The sequence below is a fragment of the Schistocerca piceifrons genome, chromosome X (genome assembly GCF_021461385.2).
Source record: "Schistocerca piceifrons isolate TAMUIC-IGC-003096 chromosome X, iqSchPice1.1, whole genome shotgun sequence".
Lineage (NCBI taxonomy): Eukaryota > Metazoa > Arthropoda > Insecta > Orthoptera > Acrididae > Schistocerca > Schistocerca piceifrons.
This window is the reverse complement of record NC_060149.1, coordinates 666885681-666909179: the sequence shown is the minus strand read 5'-3', so window position 1 is coordinate 666909179 and position 23499 is coordinate 666885681. Positions and strand designations below refer to the sequence as shown.

The following is a 23499-nucleotide window of genomic DNA, read 5'->3' as shown; positions in this document are numbered from 1 at the left end:
ACCAGACGTGATGTCACTGGATTTTTTCCTTTGGGAGCACATCAAGTCTACAGTGTACACAAACATACAAAGAACATTAATTGATCTGTAGGAGAATATCACCAGAGCCTGTACAGAAATACCAACAGTGGTGGTGTGGTCAGTATCCAGCAGTGCCCGTTGCCGTGTACAGATGTGTTGTGTGCAGGATGACAGTCAGTTTGAACACCTTCTGCAGTAGAGGTACATGCAAATAACTGACCAGGGATACCAGTTGCGTTGTACTGTTTAGTATCCAGCAGTGTCTGTTGCCGTGTACAGATGTGTTGTCTGCAGGATGACAGTCAGTTTGAACACCTTCTGCAGTAGAGGTACATGCAAATAACTGACCAGCATTGCCAGTTGCATAGTACTGTTAAGTTTCAGGACATCATTGACCAGTGATGTAACATTTTGCTTATATGATTAAAGCATGTCTATAGAATGTGTTTGTCTCTTTGTATATATGTTACCTCCATTGATTACGACTTTGTCCAATGGGCCAAGACCATTGAATCACCAATGTAGACCTTGTACTAGGGGACATGGCTTTTCAATCACCATATACAGGGTATTTCAAAAAGAATATACATATTACAAAGTATTATTTTGTCCAAACTATAGATCGCTGCATCTCGGATCAGCTATTGGCGAAACGAATACATAGTCCAGTTTATATTAATAGCCGCTAGATGTCAGCTGCCTTCTGGTTTACTTAGTAACCATCATATGTTTAAAATGGCTACTCCGCAGCAGAAACTATTTTGTGTTCTCGAGTTTGCAAAGTGCAATTCCGTGATAACACTGCAAAGACGTTTCAAGTTGAGGTACCAAATTGATCTCTGAATGGGTGGAACATTCGCAGATGGTATCGACAGTTTGTAGATACGTGATGTGTATGTAAAGAAGAGAGTCCTGGCCAACCTCATGTTCCTGAAGAAAATGTTGCATGAATTCAGACTGCTTTCCAACATACAAAACTGGTTGTTTCTGAGGCTGCACGAAGACAACTTCATTTTTCAACAGGACGGGGCACCCTCTCACTGGAGTCGCCAAGTGTGTGTGAATGAAACTCTACCGAACCGTTGGACTGGTCGTCAAGGAGCTGGCGACTTAGCATGTCTCAGTTGGGCTCCTTGGTCACCGGATTTGACACCCTTGACTTCTTCCTGTGGGATTTCGTTAAAGACAACACTTATGTTCCACCACTCCCGCGTAACCTGGAAGAGTTGAAGAACTGGATCTGTACTGCCATAACATCAGTGACAAAGGACATGCTTGCCTGAGTATGGGAGGAAGTTGAGTGTCGATGTGATGTTGTTTGTGTCGCTGATGGAGGGCATATTGAACGTCTGTAATCTGAACTTGAGAGGTTTGTAAATGTGTGTGTAAGCTTTCATATTCGTATGTCTTAAAATTTAATAAATGTTTGAAATACATATATTCTTTTTGAAACACCCTGTATAATTCTTCTCATTCTGTTCTGAGGCAACTAATTGGCACACAAAATTGATTTATTCTTATCTTATAATTTCACATCACATCTTAATGATGAAGTGTTTGGTTTCTGATATTGGTCATAGTTATTGTGATACTTGAAAATTAAGTAACCCTGTCATGTAACATTTGAAGGTTTTGCAGTGAAAAATGTGCTTTCTGTGTGCTAAATGTAGCTAACACATCAAAGTTGTTTTTAAAGCTGGATCAAAAGCCATATCTCATTACAGTTTTGAGAAAATAGAAGTTTTAAGTACTTTATTTGCGGCCACTGGCACTGAGTGTGGTGCGTGATGTTCCATGTGCAAGTAGTCTGCAGCTCAGTGTTGTACTTAGCTTCAGTCATAAGCAGTTTCTCAAAATGAATGATCACAGTTTAGTTTTGTACTTATTGCTAGAAGAAAATGATGAAGAATAATGGGGGCCATTTTTTCGGGTGTTACACAAATACTTTGCAGTCTCCTACAGCTGTCAGTATCTGGAGAGTAGTGTAAAGGGGTAAAAAAATACCTGTGTGGACTCCACACTGTGTTAGCCACGTGGGTAGCAGTACCTGATGTGCAGTACACAGCTAAGCCATTGAAAGGATGGCTACAATACTCAAACCTGTGGTGTAAGTCCAGGAAATCACAACCTACATTGTCATGTAACCATTGAAGATTCTGGTTCAGACATACTACTCAGCTCAGAACCATTGGTCTCAATCAGTTCTGGGAACAGAGCTACAAATTGTGAGCTTTGGTGAGACTCCATGAGCAGTGCTGGTCTTTTCAACCGCCTATGCCTGTCACTGAAATGATTTGAAGTATGACTTGGGATTCCAGGTGACCCATTATTTGTTCCAGCGTGTGCCACAATCTGCAACTGGTTGCAGTGTGTTCCCTCATTGGCTGCTGGAACAGCCTCTTAAAATATGTCGAATAAGGTCTCCAGTCATACACTGAATGCATAATGTGATCCATTCCATCCCGTGCTGCTGTTCCCATAAGGGGCATTGTTATTCATTGTACATTTGAATAGATGATGATTGATAGACCCTACCATTTGCTTCGTTTCAGTTTTGATGAGAGAGAGTTATTTGAATTTGTTGATTAATCTGATGGTTGTAATACCCTAAGTTCTCAACTTAATTCGTTGTTGGTTAAGATGATGGTTGTAATACCCTATGTTCTTCCTGGACTCCACCCACACACATCCCCTTCCCTCGTACCAGGCCTGTAGACCTACCATTGACATGCTATCACAGTCAAATGGATGAGTAGTGATAGATCCTGTACTTCTTGTAGAGGAGACAGTTTCAGTTGAAGAGGGTAGTTGTTGAGGTCCCTTCGGTATCTCTGGTGCGTGACTCAACATTTCACCCAAAACACCGATTCGGAGCAGCTTTGAAATGCTTGACACCATTCAGATTTGATTTCAAGCCACTTAAAAATACCAAATAACTCATCCCATGCCTGAGAACAGCATACACAGTGAGGCTTTATTCTGACTATTACAAAGTATATGTGAACACTAAACAAATGTGTAACTAATGAAAGAAACCATTGGATAAAATTCACAGATTCCGTGAAGAAACAGAGAGAGAAAAACTTTTGTCAAGTTTGTGTTCACTGACAGACTTGTGTAACGATGTCAAAAACAGTGCTGATGCGTGACAAAATGCCTACAATATACACTGCTGTTTGAAGGGGAGGGGTAACCGTCTGGAACATATTATGACAGTTATTATATGTGCAAAACACAATATTACACTACAGCAGCTGAATTACTGCACGAAGTTTACATCATGAACTTAAAATTTCAGGCACTGACTTAGAAGAAGCTGGTCGTTCAGTGGAAAAACATGGAAATGTTGCACTAACCACACAAGGAGAAAATATTTTCTGGGAGGATGTTGCTACCAAAGTTAACAGAATATATAACTGTTAATCACAAATTACTATGAAATACGTTGTGCCCAATGCTGATAAATATCTGAAAATTCTGCAAATATATCCTTATCAGCAGGATTACAGGAATATTGCATTGAAGGCATTAACTATTACTTGGGCATTGTGGTGGTTGAACATAACTACTTTGTATACCAGACTAACATACCACACTAACAACAGAAATTGTATTAAACATGTTATAAGGTGAACAAGCTAGAGGGACTTCAGAGTTTTTTAAGCAACCACAGTTGCATTTTTGGCAGAACAGTGAGGATATGGGTGCAAGAGAGCTGTGTGAATGCCCTTACTATGGCCCTGCACGTGAGCTAATGTTTCACCTGACAACTCACTGGGGCCTTAGAAAAGTGATGCCATGTAGGCTGATTGTCATCTAGGCACTTAAGATAGCGTGTTCTCCTGTAACGTATGTGGAGCCAACTGATACTTACTATGTTTGTAAGTGGACAGTTGAGGGTCGTTATTACTCACATGTGCTCTTCAACTTGGTCCCCCCCCCCCCCCCCCCCCCCCTGGAATAATGCATGTGTTCATAGGACAAGGAAAAATAAAAACGCTGTTTGATGAACATTCTGGCAAACGAAGGACTACGTACCCAGGAGCATGCACAAGCTGTTTTAGCACAAAAACCACCCATGATTGTGAAGGAACATTGGTCAGTTATCGATGGATCACGGTTTAGTATTTCTCCAGAGGGTCTTCTAGCCACTTGTTGAGCTGATGCCATGAAGAATTGCTGCACTTTGTTGAGTTAGATTGGAGTCAACATAAATTTGCTACCTGTACCACAGTTTGGATCCTATGAGTATTTTAGGTTACTGAACAGGCAGGCATTGTTTGTTTGGTCTCAGTAAGCTTTCTCACTTTTTTAACATTGCTATATCATAGTAAGTGCACCAGCAATAGTCATGTACGATTTACATTTTTGTGTATATAATGCAGTATTCATTTTCATGAAGTAAAAAAAAAAAAAAAAGATAACAGGTCATAGTAAGTGCATCAGCAATAGTCATGTACGATTTACATTTTTGTATATATAATGCAGTATTCATTTTCATGAAGTAAAAAAGATAACAGGTCATGAAATTTTATGTCAGTGATTTTATTTTCAGACAAACTAAACCAACGAAACCATTTAGAGTTGGTGAAAAGGTAATGGCAACATGGAACGACAGCCGCAAGTACCCAGCAGAAATCAAAGCTATTGTATCAAAGGGTATTTTTGTATTTTATTTCTCTTCATTTATTTAGTAGTGTACTAGTTTAGTTACAAAATTTGTAAGTATGGAATCTTTGTTGAGCACTAGCCTTGTAGTTGCGAAGACTGATTTACAATGGCTTCAATAATCCTGTACACCTATTTAGAATGAGCATAGGTCAGATCACAATCTTGGCATTTTGACATAGGTTTTCAAGGATTTCAGTAAATCTTTTCAGATGATATCAGAAATGTTGATATAATAGGTTGTGACGACTTCTTTCTCAGCCCCTCCCCCCTCACTCGTACCCCTCCCCATTGATTCGACCACTCCCCCTCACTCCGACCCTTCCCCCTCACCCCTGCCCCTCACCTCTACCACTCCCCCTCCTTGACTCCCTCCCTCCCTCCCTCCCTCCCTCCCTCCCTCCCTCCCCCCTCACTCTCACCTCCCCTCCCTCCCTCCCTCTCACCCTCCCCTCCCTCCTTGCCTCCCCCCTCCCTCCTTGCCTCCCCCCCTCCCTCCTTGCCTTCCCCCTCCCTCCTTGCCTCACTCCTTGCCTCCCTCCCTCCCCCTCCCTCCTTGCCTCCCTCCCTCCCCTCCCTCCTTGCCTCCCACCCCTCCCTCCCTCCTTGCCTCCCACCCCTCCCTCCCTCCTCCTCTCTCTCCTCCTCCTCTCTCTCCTCCTCCTCTCTCTCCTCCTCCTCTCTCTCCTCCTCCTCTCTCTCCTCCTCCTCTCTCTCTCTCCTCTCTCTCTCTCTCTCTCTCTCTCATCTCTCTCTCTCTCTCTCTCTCTCTCTCTCTCTCTCTCTCTCCCTCCCTCCCTCTCTCCCTCTCCTTGCCCCCCCCTCCCTCCTTCCTTCCATCCTTCCTTGCCCCCCCCCTCCCTCCTTCCTTCCATCCTTCCTTGCCTCCTCCTCCCTCCCTCCATCCTTCCTTGCCTCCTCCTCCCTCCCTCCATCCTTCCTTGCCTCCTCCTCCGTCCCTCCATCCTTCCTTGCCTCCTCCTCCCTCCCTCCATCCTTCCTTGCCTCCTCCTCCCTCCCTCCATCCTTCCTTGCCTCCTCCTCCCTCCCCCCATCCTTCCTTGCCTCCTCCTCCCTCCCCCCATCCTTCCTTGCCTCCTCCTCCCTCCCCCCATCCTTCCTTGCCTCCTCCTCCCTCCCTCCATCCTTCCTTGCCTCCTCCTCCCTCCCTCCCTCCCTCCATCCTTCCTTGCCTCCCCCACCCCCTTCCCTCCTTCCTTGCCTCCCCCACCCCCTTCCCTCCTTCCTTGCCTCCCCCAGCCCCCTTCCCTCCTTCCTTGCCTCCCCCAGCCCCCTTCCCTCCTTCCTTGCCTCCCCCAGCCCCCTACCCTCCTTCCTTGCCTCCCCCACCCCCCTTCCCTCCTTCCTTGCCTCCTCCTCCCTCCCTACTTGCCTCCCCCTCCTTGCCTCCCTCTCCCTCCCTCCCTCTCCCTCCCTCCTTGCCTCCCCCTCCTTGCTTCCCCCTCCCTCCTTCTCTCTCTCTCTCTCTCTCTCTCTCTCTCTCTCTCTCTCTCTCTCTCTCTCTCTCTTTCCCTGCCTATCTCTCCCCCACCTTTCCCCCCCATCAGCCTGGACCATCAAAAGTCCGAGGTTATTTTAATCACGCTGCTCTTGCTCACTCTCTTTCAATTTCTGCCTCTCCCCCTTTAGAATCTCTCTGCCCCTTTAGAATGTTTTTCCTGTCCATAATTTTCCCTTTCCTCTTTCTCCTCCCTCCTTATCAAGCATGCTCCTTCATGTTAGCTCATTTCAGAGTTTGATATAATTATGCACATGGGTAGTTACAAAACTTGTTTGCTCTTGTGTAGTACTGTTTTTAGAAATCCAGGGTGGTATTTGGCAGTATATAAAGCAATAGCAGGCTGAAATTGTAAGTTGAAAATGTTTCTTTTTAACATTATCACTTTTCTTGTCATCCCATTTAGCCTTTGCCTGTGCTTGATACTGCATTATTAGTTTGATGACACTTTTTTCATACAGTACATCATTAAATAAAGCAATGTTGAGTTTATGTTTTGTGCTGTCTTGTTAGTAATATGAGAATTTGGTAATTAGTACTGAAATATTGTGTGTGGCATTTAACCATTTGTAGTATGAGTTATGCCAACTGTTTCACCACAGAAGTACTTGTTTAAACTTTCATGTTTACATATAATTTGTAAAATCTACGACTTAGTTTTGCTCTCTCATTGCATACTATGAAATTATTTGATGTTGGAAACAGTGTGAACTCCTTTAGTATAAGTTAGTAGTAGCATACTGATTAGTAAAAAGACATATACAAGCTTATTTTTCTTGTAATTGAAAGGAGTGAACTTACATCACCTTTTTGTTATTTACAGGTGTATATAGAGTGCTGTTTTATGACGGCTTTGTAAAAGATATAAAGGGATATCGAATAACTAAACTTGCGGAAACCAACTCTCAGGTAAAACTAAAAACATTTCAGAAACACAACTGTAACCTTAGTTTCCTGTACAAGAAATTTCAAATTACAATTTTTCCCCCTCTCTGTTTATAGCAGTTACGTGTTAGACGTCATGCACGTGCCAGTAATCCTAAAAGTAAGTCGGCACCACAGCGCTCAAATACTTCCCGGACAAATCTCGAACCAAAATACTCAAAAGAGGAGCGTCGGCTTCGGATGAGGAAGTTAAATATTGCCGAGCTTTTCCAAACAAATAGACGTCGAAGACGCAGAAAAGGAGGTAATTCTGACAACAGTGACAGTGATAGTGATGCCCAGATTCAATCTAGGCAGAAAAGCAGTAAGCTAACTGTGTCTGATTCTGAAAACAGTGGTTTAGAGTCACCATGGCAGTCAAGATTACTTGATAATAATTCAGATACATGTGATCGTGTGGAAGCCGAACATAGAAGACAAAGGACATCCTCGAGCCCTTTTGGTGTCAGTGATATTGAAACAAGGTCTATGACGCGAAGGATGTCCTCTAGCTCCTTAGGGGAAAGTGACGTCGAAAACAGAGCCAGAACACGAAGAATGTCTTCGAGTCCCTTTCAAGGTGGTAACACCGAAACTAAAATTAGAAGCCAGAGGATGTCCTCGAGCCCTCTCGGCGGAAGTGATATTGAAACGAGGTCTATGACTCGAAGGATGTCCTTAAGCTCCTTCGGGGGAAGTGACATTGAAAATAAAATTACGACACGGAGCCCATTTGTTAGCAGCGATGAAACACGAACAACACAAAAGTCATCCTCGTGCCACTTGGAGGGGAGTGATATTGAAGCTAGAACTGGAAGAGGAAGGACATCCGCTAGCCAATTAGGTGGAAGTGACGACGAAACTAGAGTTAGGACGCGAAGGGCATCTTTGAGCCCTTGTGGGGGCAGTGATAGAGAAACTAGGTCAATGACACGGAGGACATCATTGAGCCCCTATGGGGTCAGCGACAGGGAAACTCGGTCTATGACACGAAGAACCTCCTCGAGCCCCTGTGTGGGCAGTGATGTAGAGACTATAATTAATACACGAAGGAAATCCTCAAGCCCTACTAGGATTAGGGGACAGGCATGGACACGGACACGAAAATGGACAGCCTTGTCCCCCTTGGGTTACCGCGATGTGGAACCTAGAACTAGATCTAGGACACGAAGTCCCTTTGGTGAAAGTGACATTGTACGTAGAGCCAGATCTGCAAGCCACATGGAATCTGAGACCTCAGAGTCTGATATTGATCTAACGAAGAACTACCGGAAGTGTGTGAGTGAAGGAGAGATTGACAGTATGCAAAGTCAACTAGTACCTAAGCGTAGGCGCAGACGAAGAAAGCCGTGGGGGAAAACTCTGAGAAGGAAGGAAAGAGCTGAATCCTCTACAGACCTGAGTAGCTGCTCGGACCATTCTGCTGCTGAGTCAGAAATAGGTAAGTTCTTTAATTTGTTCTGGAGAGTATAACTGAGATTATGAAAGTTAGGAAATAGAATGTAGGTATGGATGTAACAAGACTATATTGGAAAACTAATAAAATTATATTTGAATATTGATAAATATGTTTCTTAGTTATTCAGTTCAGTTACCCGAGTTGAAATGAATGCAAGTTAGTGGTAAGTCCTTAAATTTGTGTATTTTCTACAGGACCAACATTACGGGTGAAAGATTGGGCTGGCACTACACAGTCTGTGGCCGAAAAGAATGTATCAGGTATGAACAATATCATAATATAACATTTGTTTTAAATGTTGATCATTGTAGATATTTGGCCAAATTAATCTTTGGAGGTCTTGTGAGGGAATTCCATTTTAGTACTTTGAAGTTTAATTTTGAATTTTATCAAAAGAATGAAAAATGATGTTTGCTAGATTCTTTATCCTTTAGTGTACAATAATTATATTACTGCCAGTTTTAACATTAATTCTACCACCTGTGTGTGAATGATGGCGGGGCAGGACAGACTCTAAAACGAGCTCAGTTGTAAACACCACTGTAATTTTTAATGTTACATTCCACTCGGAGCACTCTGTAAGTTAACAAACATGTTGAATACTACAGAATTTATTAGGGATATGTAGGAAACAATGATAAAATTCTTTAAATAATCTGTAAACAATGGCATTTTGACATCGCCATTTATTTTTCTGCCTGTATCTTAAGTTATTCTTAAATGTGTTTAATTGGTCCATCATGTAGCTGTAATATGAAACTCAGTCTTTGATGGAATTATGCTCTGTTAGTATTGTGATACTGTGTGGTGTTGATGTTTTTGATGAACTTCCCTTGAAGGAACCATTGTGAGCCTTTGATTCTTCTTAAGTTTAAAGTTGAAAGTCTGTGTCATTATTTCTGAATTGGCAGATTTTTAATATTGCTATTTCTAAACTGTGTGTACAGAACAGCAAAATATTTTTCATGTACCAAATAAGGTGATGGGATGCTTAAGATACTGGTGTTTCTTTCAGGAGGAAAGGGTTCAAATTCTCATGTAGTAATCCAGAGTAGTTTCCAAGCTCCCTTAGATAAGTAAGGGCAAATACTGGTATAATTCCCTTGAAGATAGTATGATGGGTTCTTGTCCCAGCCTTCTTGAATCCAAGATTGTACTCCTCCACTGTATAGACATTATAGTCTGTGAAATGTGAACCTCTAGACTTCTTCCCCCCCCCCCCCCCCCCATTTGGCAAACAAAATTGTAGTGATTTATTTCCAGCAAACGCTTGATCATTAGGGCTACAGTGTGGGTAGTAATTTCATTATTCCTTTTACATTTGTACTGTGCAAGTGTGCGACATGTGTGGCACGCATATGGCACTAATTACTCTTTCATTTCTGACATGAAGTGCTCAGTTTGTGTCACATCGACACTTAATAGTTTGTGCAAAAAATCAGATGGGATTTAAAAAAAATAGTCCTAACATTTTTGAGAAACCATTCAATGATGGCCAAAATTAAGGATGAAAAAATGTGGCACCCATGTTTCCCAATGATTTCCTGTACTTAAACAGTTCTGTAATATACACAAATTATTCTGATATATTTGTGTTATCAGCTACTTCATATATGTTTAAGTGCTGACCTTTCAGTACCATTTTGTGAACTTCATCAGTGTGTTCATCTGTGGTTGTAGTTTTGGGATAATCTGCATGAGAAGTATGGCATATTTGCTTTCAGGTACACGTTTCTTGCTAACTGTTAAAACTGAAGTCACAGATGACCACTTCATTGTATGATTTGGCTTTTATTTTTGTACCAACATAAACAAACAAAATTTCGTGGAGGTTAGCATCATCTCTGCATGAATAAAAGAATTCTTCCTCGTTCCAATAAAGCTGCGGCAACACACAATTATATTGTGCTTATTAAAAGTGCAGAACATAGGACTATGCAAATGAAGCACGAAACATAATTGATATGCAAACTGTGCATTAGAAGTGACGCACTGCATTATTTTCTTGTTTTTATTTATCTCCCTCCCCCTCCAATAGGATAAAAGTTGGATGTATCTGACTATAGAGGCAAGGCTGTTGTATATCCCAAACTAATGTTGTATTTTCAGTGCCAGAAGCTTGGGCACACAGTGTGGGGTACAAATATGAAACTGCGTTCAGAAATGTGATTTGACAGTGTACAGAGAGAGAGAGAGAGAGAGAGAGAGAGAGAGAGAGAGAGAGATATGCATTTCCTCTACTGTCTATGTTAACTGCTTTGTAGTCACCCAATATGGATTAGGGAATTTGTTCCTGTCTTACGCAAAAAATGTTGAACAACTAAAAGTGACAAAGAGCATATGTTCTGGGTATAAGATGATGTTAAAAGACTCCAACCCTGTTAATTTATTAAAGTTTTGCTGTTCCAGTCAAGAGAAATATAGTAAAACAAAGAAAGGAAGTAAAGAAATATGCTCTTTCGTGAAAGTGCAGCTGCATAAGTACGGTCATCAGATGGCGAGTTGATAACTTTATAATCAGTTCAAATAGATATATTTTAAGAAGCAGTAGTTTCAAAAAATAAGTTACACATTATTGTAGAGTCCAAGCAACTTTTATTGAATGCTACAGTACACTTCAAAGTGACACAGATACATGATACCATTTTTCAGCATGTCACAAAGTCTCTGTATAAAATGGTGAGAATTTTCCACCAGTCATTCAGTTTTTCAGTGATAGAAATCTGCTCCTTGGTCATGGAGCCATTCAAGAACCTCTGTGCAGTAGCAAATGTGCAACTGGTGCGAAACAGTTCCTCTATTTCCTGAACATTGTCATCTGTGGTTGATGTCATTGGCTTTCCTTCCCAATTAGCATTACCCATTTCTGTGCAACATTGGTCAAATAGTTGGCACCATTTCACTGAGGCTGTATGTGACATAGCATTTGGCCCATATACTGCCAGAATTTCACACAGTTTAGACATGTTGCCCACAATAATCTAACTGTCCTGTGTACTTAAACTTTGGAGTACATTTCAGGTTGCTAGGCCACTTCACTCCCACATTGTGATGCACCCATTATCCATTCTGCAGCAGAGCGTGTCTGCAGGAAACCCAGAACATGTACTCTCTTTGGACAATTTACCACTCTCTTGTTGTTCAGTGGTCTCAGCATGGGATGGCATGTGTAACTTCCTTTTTGAATTCTTGTAAAAGTGAATGAATGAAATACCACTGTGTCATAGCCTAAATGAAGAGTACCGGTAACATAAAACTGTGAAGAAATATTAAGAAAGCTGAGTCAAAACGAATAGACAGTTATGGCATTAGGTGATAATGACATTAAACACGATGAACTACACAAATATACATATATGCTCAGGGATAGAATTGTTGAGTGTGCTGTACTGTTACAGTAGCTCTGTCTTCTGACTGTTAGGGGTATTGTATCGTATTTTGTTGTATTTTTGTTGGTCCTCTACTCCACAAAAACGGCTTATGCATAAGACTTTAGACAAGCTAATTTATGTGCATACAGGTGAAAGTGGTTTCTATGCATACATATTTAAAATTACAAATAATACACTTTCTACATACAGCTTATGCATAAGACTTTGGACAAGCTAATTTACGTGCCTACAGGTGAAAGTAATTTCTATGAATACATATTTAAAATTACAAATAATACACTTTGAACATATAAATATTCCTCAGTGGAGTAAAAGCAGTGATACTGTAAATATGACATTACACAGATTTTCCAAAGATTTTGACCTCAGTATTTGCTTTGATGTTTTTAGGAACTTTGTTATAAAGTGGAAAGTACTGTTTTGGCATGGGAATGTGTTAAGTTGGGTCATATGTAACTTTTTGTTTTGTCTAGTAAAATGATCAAGAATATCACAATTTTTTGCAGTCTACTGTTTTACCTATTATCTTTATTTTTAAAGACTATAAGGGTTAAAGACTATAAGGGTTTCCATATTGTAGGTACATGACAAAGGAGAAGTACCAGAGCTTTATATGAGTCTCTAGCTTCTGCATCTAAACATGACTCTCAACGGCTCTTTTTTTGCAGTTTGAATGTGCTGTTAGCTGCTTTAGGGTTTCCCCAAAATGTGGCTCCAAGTTTAAGGTGTGAATGAAAATAGGCATTATATGCACTCTTTACTGTTTTCTTTCTAAAGTTTTTACTGATAACTGTAATTTGTCTGCAAATATGATCTTCTATGAGCATCCACGTTTAAGCTTAGATTGTTAATGTACAAAAGGATCGGAAGGGGTCCCAATATGGGTCTTTGGCATGCATCTTATTTAATTAGTGTTCAGAAACAGTTTTAAGGTTGACACTAGTTTGCGTGATGTTCATTGCTTGCTGACGATTACTCAGGCAGGATCTGATCCAACAGTTGGACAGACCTCAAATGCCATACGTTTCAAGCTTTGAAAGCATCATCTTATGATGCACAATGTGAAAAGCTGTTTTTAGATCAATAAGTACTCCTGTTGATTCCTGTCTCTGGTCTGTCGGGTTTAATATACAATTTATGCATTCATAAATGCAGTTATTGTTGACCTCTTGTTTCTGAGTCTGTTTTGTTCATTACATAGGATTTTGATTAAATTCTGTAAGTTCATCAGAAGTAACTTTTTCGAATATTTTTGGAATGCAGGAGAAAATTGTGATGGGCATGTATTATATACATTATTCTCTCTACCCTTTTCTATGTATTGGAATTACCTTACATGATTTCAGTACATACATGCTTAAAGTGAACAGTCTTGTAAGTGTGTAATTAGTTCGACTAGGTTCAGAGCACTCTTCTTTCTGATTGTTGCAGGGACACTAACAATACCTGCAAAGTTAGAGATTTTTAGTTCTTTTATTGCTTTTGCAGCATCGTTGTGTATGACAGTGTTGATGTACATTGACCGATTGCATGCACTTATTTTATATTTGTTTTATTGCACTTATTTTATATTTGTTGCAATGGGTATTCTTATTTAGCTTTCATGTTGTCATATATGTAACACTCAAGAATAGCTTGTTAAATGTATTGGCTACTTCTAAACAGTTTTTTAGTTTTTATTTTCTTGTGATAGTGTTAAATTTTTACTTGATGTTGTGTTTTTATTAGTTTCATTTTTTATAACACTCCACACGGCCTTTGCTTTATTTGTTGATTAATAAATGTATTTATGGCATTATTTTTACTAAACTTAGTACTATTCTTAGAGTTCTGGAATATTTTTTGTTATATATGTGTAATTCAGGTGAGCAATTACTCAGATTACACATTTTATGTAGTAGTCCCTTTTCCTGGCATGAAATTCTTATCCCCCTTGTGATCCAATTGTTTGTTCTAGAATTTCCCTTGTGGTTACAGTTTTCTGTGGGAATGTAGTTTCAAAGTGATGGGTTAATGTATCAATGAAGGTGTTACATTTTTATTTTAGAGCATTAATTTTATAAACTGATGACAATTTTTCTTCATGTAGTAAGCTGTTAAAGTAGCATTTAAGTGTGGTTTCCAAAGACATGTTGTTCCCAATACTGCCTTTTACTTTGAAGTTTAATGTTTGAGCTAAATGGTCATTAAAGTCTGCATTGGAAATTTCTATTGAAGTGCTGTATAAACTGATCTTCACTAGATAACTATCTAAAGCTGTTTTCCAAGTGTGTGTTACTCAGGTAGCAGCATTTACTTCAGCATTTAAATTGTAGGATTTAGCAAGGTTCAAAAGGGCCTCTGTGTTTCAAATTTTGTAAGAAAATCAATGTTGAAGTCTCCACAAATTATTGAATCACATTCAATTTTATTTACTTTTTTTAATGATTCCATTTTATTTAAGAAAAGTTCAAAATTTCTTTATGGTGATCGGTAAACTGCCACAATAACCAAATTGAACTTATTAATTTTTATAGCAGCAATGTAAATCTCTACCCCACCATGCTTTGCTATTAATTCTGCAGTAGTAGGAAGATTTCATTCCCGCCCCCCCCCCCCCCCCTCCACTTAATTCAGTGCTTGGAAATGCATACTACTGAGATATCAATGATACTGTTGAGGTACATTGTGGTCATTCTCCAGTATTGACCTCCTGTTTTGCTGCTGTGCCATTGCAGACTCTGCAGTGGCAGTTAGTGATCATCTTAAGCAATAAGTTTCCTATCTGCACTCACCTATTGGATAGGACAGTTGCTGAAAGGCAGCATCCATAAGGGTCACCCAGCTGATCAAACTGGATTCTGCACAACCAACTGATTGTAATTCAGTATTGAATGTTCTAGATCGAGTGGATAAGATTAGAAGTGTGATCCTCCAACCAACAGTTGATTTATTCCAAATTGGCTTAAGAATGCAGCAGTCTTGTGGTGGTACAATGGGTAATATTCCACACTTATGACCAGTATGTTGTTTTGCAACAGTGCAGACACTATCTTGCATTGAACCTCAAGGCCTTTTGTGGTTGTAAATTCAGAGGTTTTAATAACAATCAGGGAGAACAAGAAAAGGTCATGGCAAGTTGTTGTGGATTTGTTAAATGATTCCACTAGCTCTGCACAGAAATGTAAAGCTATTAGAAGTGTTATTGGGAATTATGGCAGCTTGCCAGTAAATGTTGTATTGAAACAGGAGTGTCTGCAAACAACACCCACTGAAATTACTGTGGTAAAACACTTCATTTTTATCACTCTCACCAGAAACCTACATCATGCTACCTGTTGTCATCAAACATTAACCATAGCAACAGCAATGGGATAGAGGTTGTACTTTATGTCCACTTTTTGCAATTATTGTAATCTAGTCATGTACTTTAAATTTTAAAATTTTGAATAAGTAATAGATTTTAATAAATTATTCTACTCGACTGTATAATTGTTTTCAGTTTTTTTCAGTTAAACTTAATCAAAAAACTTAAGTCTAATTTAGGTGGTTATAAAGTCACACTCCTGCAGTATTAGATGCCACTTTTCACAGTGAATGTCATATTCAATATTTTCAGGTTCTTTCTGGACTCTGTGTAAACATCGGTAGCTCTTTAATAAGTGTTTTACTAACAACAGTCAACAACAATTAGCAAAATTTGTATTTTTTCTTTTTCTTTTTCGTGGTGGTAATAAAGTACCTGCCCACCCCACAACTGTTGGTAGTATACATTATTGAAATTTCGTAGGCATTATTAGGGTTAATGATGAGGCAAGTTGAGAACACAAGTTATAGCAATGGTGAGGAGTAGAGTTTCTCCTCAATGTGGAAGGTGGTGTTAGCATTGTCTGGTGCATGAGAGGCTGCACCATGAAATGACACCATCCATGTTATGGTAATTAATAAATTAGGCAAAAGAAATCCTTTTAGCTGTTTGTATCAAATCTGGCTGAAAGGGACTATCATGACTTGCAGGGATGGGGAATTAAAGTTATCACCTCTCCTTCTCATAAATATCCGATTACCGTAGGAATCATCATCATTGTTTTCAGTGGTAGTGAAGAAAGTGAAAAACTCCATCATAGTCTATGTAATATACAGTGTGTCCCAAGAAGAATATTCAGTATTCATAGATATGACTGGAATGATCCCTCAAAGAAAAAAAAGTCTAGTAAACGTGGGCTGTAAAACGCAAATGCATACCTTAAGAACTTTGATACTGTGGAATAGATCACTTATATTGCAAGCTCTTTGCTTTCCATATGGAACAAAACAAGAAAAAATTTTCCAGTTTGCTCATTGTGCGGTCATCTTCAGTATTATGACACATAAAGAACCAGGTACACTAAGGTAGCATGCATGCCTTATTAGACATATAGTCATATAAGTTTTAAATCTGAGTCAGTGATAAAATACATATCAGTAAATGTAAGTTAAAACTAGTACACACACACACACACACACACACACACACACACACACACACTGTCCCAACTTAACTATTCATGTCAAAGGTTGAGTTCACATAGAGACTTCTGTTTATTGTTACAACACAGCTGGCTCCAGTGTACGCCATACCAATCTGCGGTGCCCTCTGTACGTGTTTTGATGTTTTGACAAAATGTATTAACTTTTTTACAGTTCATATGTTTTATAATTGTAAGTATCATTTCCTACTTTTAGGACTTATTCACATAAAATAGATAAAGTAGTTGTAGTTAAAAACAGTGACTGGTGTTTTTCAGTTATGCATATGTGGTGGTAGTTGTGGAAACTAACCAGTGACATTGGTTATTGCTGCACACTTTGCAATTGATTGTTTTATAGTTATACAAACATGATAGTAAGTAAGTTAACCAGTGGCATGGGTTATTGCTGCACACCTTATAACTGAACATAGGTTAAGTAATACAAAACATCTTGTTCAAAAGACCTAAGTTGGTAAAATTTTATTAAAACAGTGTTACAATGTAAGCATGGTTGAAGCAACTGGAACAGGCAAGAATGGTGTTAAAAGTTATCATACCAGCACTGATATGTCACAAGGACCTGAAATCTTTCTGCTCTATAATATCCTCTGTCCTGGGTTTCACATAAAATACATTATAATTTACACATTTCAATGTTAAAACTACTAAACTTTCAACTACATAAGATAATAATGAGGGAAATACATTATATTTGTCCCCAGAAACATATGTACGCATATGTGACTCCAAACGATAGTAATCGTAAATAGGTTCTAATTGTCGGACCAGTGTGTGTTGTGTGTGTGTGTGTGTGTGTGTGTGTGTGTGTGTGTGTGTGTGTGTGTTGGAATCAGTCCACAAAAAATTTTTTATTTATTTAGATCTCTTGAACAAGATGTTTTGTATTTTGCAAAATATGTTCAGTTGTAAAGTGTGCGGCAATAACCAGTGCCACTGGTTAGTTCACACTATCACCACCACACATGTATAACAGTAAAACATTAATTTCTGTTTTTAATTATAACCACCTTATTTGTTTTATGTGCAAAAGTTTTAAAAGTAAAAATTAATAAATACAGTGATAAAAGATATGAATTGCAAAAAAAAGGTAATAAATTTTGTCAACCCATCACACATGTAAAGAGGGCACTGTAGATTGGTATGAAGTACGCTAAAAGCCAGCTGTGTTGTATCTGTAAACACCGGCTTCAGTGAGAATTCAGTCTTCGAAATGAATTTTTCTCACTGACTCACATTTAAACTTATACAACTGTACATACACTCCTGGAAATTGAAATAAGAACACCGTGAATTCATTGTCCCAGGAAGGGGAAACTTTATTGACACATTCCTGGGGTCAGATACATCACATGATCACACTGACAGAACCACAGGCACATAGACACAGGCAACAGAGCATGCACAATGTCAGCACTAGTACAGTGTATATCCACCTTTCGCAGCAATGCAGGCTGCTATTCTCCCATGGAGACGATCGTAGAGATGCTGGATGTAGTCCTGTGGAACGGCTTGCCATGCCATTTCCACCTGGCGCCTCAGTTGGACCAGCGTTCGTGCTGGACGTGCAGACCGCGTGAGACGACGCTTCATCCAGTCCCAAACATGCTCAATGGGGGACAGATCCGGAGATCTTGCTGGCCAGGGTAGTTGACTTACACCTTCTAGAGCACGTTGGGTGGCACGGGATACATGCGGACGTGCATTGTCCTGTTGGAACAGCAAGTTCCCTTGCCGGTCAGGAATGGTATAACGATGGGTTCGATGACGGTTTGGATGTACCGTGCACTATTCAGTGTCCCCTCGACGATCACCAGTGGTGTACGGCCAGTGTAGGAGATCGCTCCCCACACCATGATGCCGGGTGTTGGCCCTGTGTGCCTCGGTAGTATGCAGTCCTGATTGTGGCGCTCACCTGCACGGCGCCAAACACGCATACGACCATCATTGGCACCAAGGCAGAAGCGACTCTCATCGCTGAAGACGACACGTCTCCATTCGTCCCTCCATTCACGCCTGTCGCGACACCACTGGAGGCGGGCTGCACGATGTTGGGGCGTGAGCGGAAGACGGCCTAACGGTATGCGGGACCGTAGCCCAGCTTAATGGAGACAGTTGCGAATGGTCCTCGCCGATACCCCAGGAGCAACAGTGTCCCTAATTTGCTGGGAAGTGGCGGTGCGGTCCCCTACGACACTGCGTAGGATCCTACGGTCTTGGCGTGCATCCGTGCGTCGCTGCGGTCCGGTCCCAGGTCGACGGGCACGTGCACCTTCCGCCGACCACTGGCGACAATATCGATGTACTGTGGAAACCTCACGCCCCACGTGTTGAGCAATTCGGCGGTACGTACACCCTGCCTCCCGCATGCCCACTATACGCCCTCGCTCAAAGTCTGTCAACTGCACATACGGTTCACGTCCACGCTGTCGCGGCATGCTACCAGTGTTAAAGACTGCGATGGAGCTCCGAATGCCACGGCAAACTGGCTGACACTGACGGCGGCGGTGCACAAATGCTGCGCAGCTAGCGCCATTCGACGGCCAACACCGCGGTTCCTGGTGTGTCCGCTGTGCCGTGCGTGTGACCATTGCTTGTACAGCCCTCTCGCAGTGTCCGGAGCAAGTATGGTGGGTCTGACACACCGGTGTCAATGTGTTCTTTTATTTCCAGGAGTGTATAATAAATATTGTAGGAAAGTTCTTGTAGAATGTAAACACTTCTGTATTAAAGGTGACCACTCGTTGAAAAGCAGAAGCATTGAGTTGTCAATAGGCACAGATAAATGAAAGCTTTCAGAGTTTTCCTTCGATGAGCTACAGTAAAAAAAAAAAAAAAAAAAAAAAAAAAAAAAAAAAAAAAAAAAAAAAAAAAAAAAAAACACACACACACACACACACACACACACACACACACACACACTCTTGTGCCCCTGATGCTAGACCAACAGTGCCAATGCTCTTTTTCGACAGGTGGGGCGATTGTGTCAGGTAGTGGGAGAGGGGGGCAGGGAGAGGGACTGGGGGTGATTGGCTAGAAGCTTGGAGAGAAGCAGCCGGTTTGCTTACTAGGGATGTGGGAGAGGAGGAGTGGTAGGTATATAGGCTGACATGATTTTAAGGCTGGTGGGAAGCTGCACATACACAATTCAACATAGGTATGTGAACTGGGATGGAGTGACTGGCCAGAGGAAGGGGAAACTGTTGGGTGGAGGGTACGGGGACAGTGGGTTATCCGAGATTGATGCCAGGACGATTATGGGAGCAGAGGATGTATTGTAAGGATAACTTCCATCTGCATAGTTCAAAGAAGCTAGCGGCGTAGGGAAGGGATCCAGGTGGTTCAGGTTTTGAAGCAGCCATTGAAATTGAGTGTTTTGTGCTCAGCTGCAAGTAATACATACAATAAGGCATGCATGTTACCTTATTATAACTGGTTCTCTACACATGTTTTAGTAGTGAAGATGGCCATAACGTCACTGAAATTTGGATTTGCAATAAACATTAATTGCAACCGATTGTTGTGTCCTTTGTACTTGATACTTCTTCTTCTTCTTTTCCTTTTCTTTTACCTGTTTCTTTGTCTCATATTGACACAGGTTCGGCATTGTTAGAAACAGATTTGGCACAGCTTGTTTAAGGTGTGGCAGGATGCCCACTCTGTTTACACCACCTTCCTGCACACCCCTCCCCAGTGACAGAATGTGTGTACCCCAACTGTCTGCATTTAATAATGACGTGTAAAAGTGAACAAAAGCTTTTAAATGAGTGCAAATCGCATAACTGAGGCAGGACTTGGGTTCCAGCCCAATATTCACCTAGTGGAATGTGTGAAACTGCCTATGTTAATATGCCAGGTGGGTTCAATCCAGGGCCAGCACACCTCCCCATCCCAGAAGCAGCACTGTAACATAATATACCTTAGCTACTCAAGTTGTGTATGTCTACCTGCTATCATATGGTTCTTCCTTTCACACAATTTTTCAGGTATGCAATAGGTGTTACTGTGTCATACAGATATGTACGAGAGAATAGTATTACTGTGGTAAGGGTACTTAAGTAAGGTGCAACAATTAATGTTATATTGTCCACTGTTCAGTCCCACATCAAATGCATATTATTTGTGTGTAACTTAACTATATTTTGCTCTCCTTCGAGCTATGCAAAGACTAAGCATCACTTACAGGTGATTATAAAGCAGCTGGAGTAATGGGTAGGTGCTGAAAGTTTTAAATTTTCATCAAAGAAATGTGTGAGAATTTTAATTATGCATATCACCTTTTTAACTCTCACAGGCTTCAAGTGAGGCTGAATGTTAGAGATTTAAAAGTTCAATGAGGTTCTTGGAATCTCAGCTTTTTTTGTGTGAGCCTGATTTGGCTATAAATGGGCAGTTCATGGCTCAACTAGTCCATTGTACCTTGAAACTAGTGACATTGTTCCCATTAGGGGATTGTGATGGCCACAGGCTGGCAAGACACTGCTCATTGTCAGGTGACAAGCCCTTATGAAAGTTTATCGTTAACCACGCAGTCACCAATATTTAGAGCCATTCTTAACGATCCACTAGAGCAAAACTACAAAAATCAAGCATGAGCAATGTGTTCATATGGAATTGAGCTAAGTGAAAAGTAGTGACACTAAATGCAGACCATCTTCTTCACTGAAAGTTGTGTCCTTCCCCATCGTGGTTGATCAGAAAACCCAGAATTATTTGATATTAATGGGAGCTGAAATGACATTTATGCTAGACTGCATTTTGATGCCAAAATATTTGTAAAATTTTACTGGAGCCCAACAGTTACAGTGTCGATTACAATGAAGCATCTAAGCAGAGTGACTTAAGTAACTGTGTTGTATTTCCTGAATGTGTTCTCAAGTTAAGTTTACATCTGGGATTAAAAATGTTTTATGTAGCATTACCGTATGTGTTACCTTTAAGGCACTGGAGTAGACAAGATGTAATCATTCTGTCAAAATCCTCATTTGTCCTGACTCGCGGGGTGGTCTTAGAGATATTAAGCATATGTACCCAGCAGATGAAAAAGACCTCACCATCTCTTCACTCAGAGGTAAGATAGTGGTATCCTGCTGGGTACCAGGACACTAAACCTATTAGAGATGCCTGCATTTGTGATATTGTGGCACAATGTGCTGTCATGTTGTTGAGTGTGACTACAATGCATCCCTGCAGGAAAGAATGGGTTTGGTTAAGGGTTAACAAACTACTGTTATTGTAACCTAGCTGTGGTGTTGGGAAGTGAATATGTGTACTGTGCAGCACCACATGGATTTCACAGCCCCATCACACGACACAGGCTGAGAACTCACATAAATATGACATTTTAGTATCATATAATTAGTTATGTTAGACATTATGGCATTTTTGGGCTGAATGTAGATTGAAAACCTTTCTAAGAAGCATCATATTCAGCATATTGTGTTAAAGCTGAGTGCCACTGTCTCCACTAAAAGCAAAATCTCTGCAGTTGGTTGCTATGTCCACAGTGGTGGGCCATGAATGATGATACCGCATTCATTTTAATGATGAAATGAAAGGTTTGCTGCATATATTGGTGGTTTTGAACGTTCAGTATTTGTAGATAGCCTTTCATTTCCATTCTCAATATCAGCTATTGCAGTGTTTGTTGTCCTGACATCTAAACTTTTGGATCTCTCCCCATTATATTTTAGAAAGTAGTCTTTACCCTCATGGCTGTGCCACTACCTCACCTCGTGGCATATGCCTAATAGTATCTTCACACCACACCCACTTGTATGCTGATGGTCATTGCTGCAGCTAAACTCAGCTCTGTTGGCAGTCTGCTAATATTTGGGGGGCTGTTTGCTTCATTTATTAACACTCTTTTATGTCTTACAATATCACATTTTTGGCAACCCTTTGCCTTCACAAAGGGTGTTCGTGATGATGCAGTTCTTTAATTGTATGGACTATTTGTAAAGTAACTACAGCATTCACTTAGGGAACACTAGAAAAAGGGAGTTTGCACTTAAATGACACTTTCATAACATCCATAGCTCGTGGTCTAGTGGCTAGGGTTCAATTCCTGGCTGGGTTGGGGATTTTCTCTGCTCTGGGACTAGATGTTTGTGTTGTCCTCATCATTTCACCACCACCACCACCACCACCACCACCACCACCACCACCATCATCATCATCATTCATGACGGTAGCTAGACTGGATTGTGTAAAAATTGAACTGTGTAAAAATTGGGAATTTGTTTGGGCGCTGATGACCGTGCAGTTGAGTGCCCCACAAACCAAACATCCTCATCAACACTTTCATAATAATTGCACAGAAAAGTTGCACTATTCTACAAGTTTTATCTTCCATAAGCTTCCAAAAGAACTGAAAAATGTGAGTGAACTGCACCATAGTTTCGGAGCTATGCTGAAAGACTCTTTCGTGGCTCACTCTTTTTACTCTGTGTTGGAATGCCTCATAATATTTTCAAATCATTGGCTGTATTTTTGTTCCTTGCGTATATGTTCTATTGCAAATCGCTTGCTTTACTTTTTTATACATGTAGTCCACATTGTTTTGCGTGTGCTGATCGGTCCATGACAGAGTAACAAACCAATTGTCCCTCGGAATTCTAGTACATAAATAAATACTAGGCAATGTTCAGCTGGACTGGCTCATCCAGTTATTTAGTAAGAGATCAGCATGTGCGCTATTCTTCTAATTTCAGCAAATTTACCCTTATTATATATTGATAGGACGTTTTAAACATATTTATTTATTCATTCATTCACCCATCTAGTATCGTCTTATGATGATATAGTATTTATCATCATAATGCAATGATAATAGGCTAAATAGCTCAAAAATTATTCATACACACAGAATATGCAAGTATGCTCTAAAAGGGTTGGTTGGTTGAGTTGGGAAGGGGACCAAACAGCAAGGTCAACGATCCCATCAGATTAGGGAATGGTGGGGAAGGAAATCGGCAGTGCCCTTTTAAAGGAACCACCCCGGCATTC

At 40.5% G+C, this 23499-nt stretch overlaps 1 protein-coding gene across 1 annotated transcript in view; it reads left to right on the top strand.

The window, feature by feature from the left end:
- LOC124721367 overlaps nucleotides 1-23499 on the top strand; it is a 289081-nt gene that overhangs the window by 46511 nt on the left and 219071 nt on the right. The window contains exons 4-7 of the mRNA XM_047246301.1: nucleotides 4577-4680; nucleotides 7032-7117; nucleotides 7211-8573; nucleotides 8786-8851. Coding sequence (XP_047102257.1) covers nucleotides 4577-4680; nucleotides 7032-7117; nucleotides 7211-8573; nucleotides 8786-8851 — 1619 coding nt within the window. The remainder of the gene's footprint in view (nucleotides 1-4576; nucleotides 4681-7031; nucleotides 7118-7210; nucleotides 8574-8785; nucleotides 8852-23499) is intronic.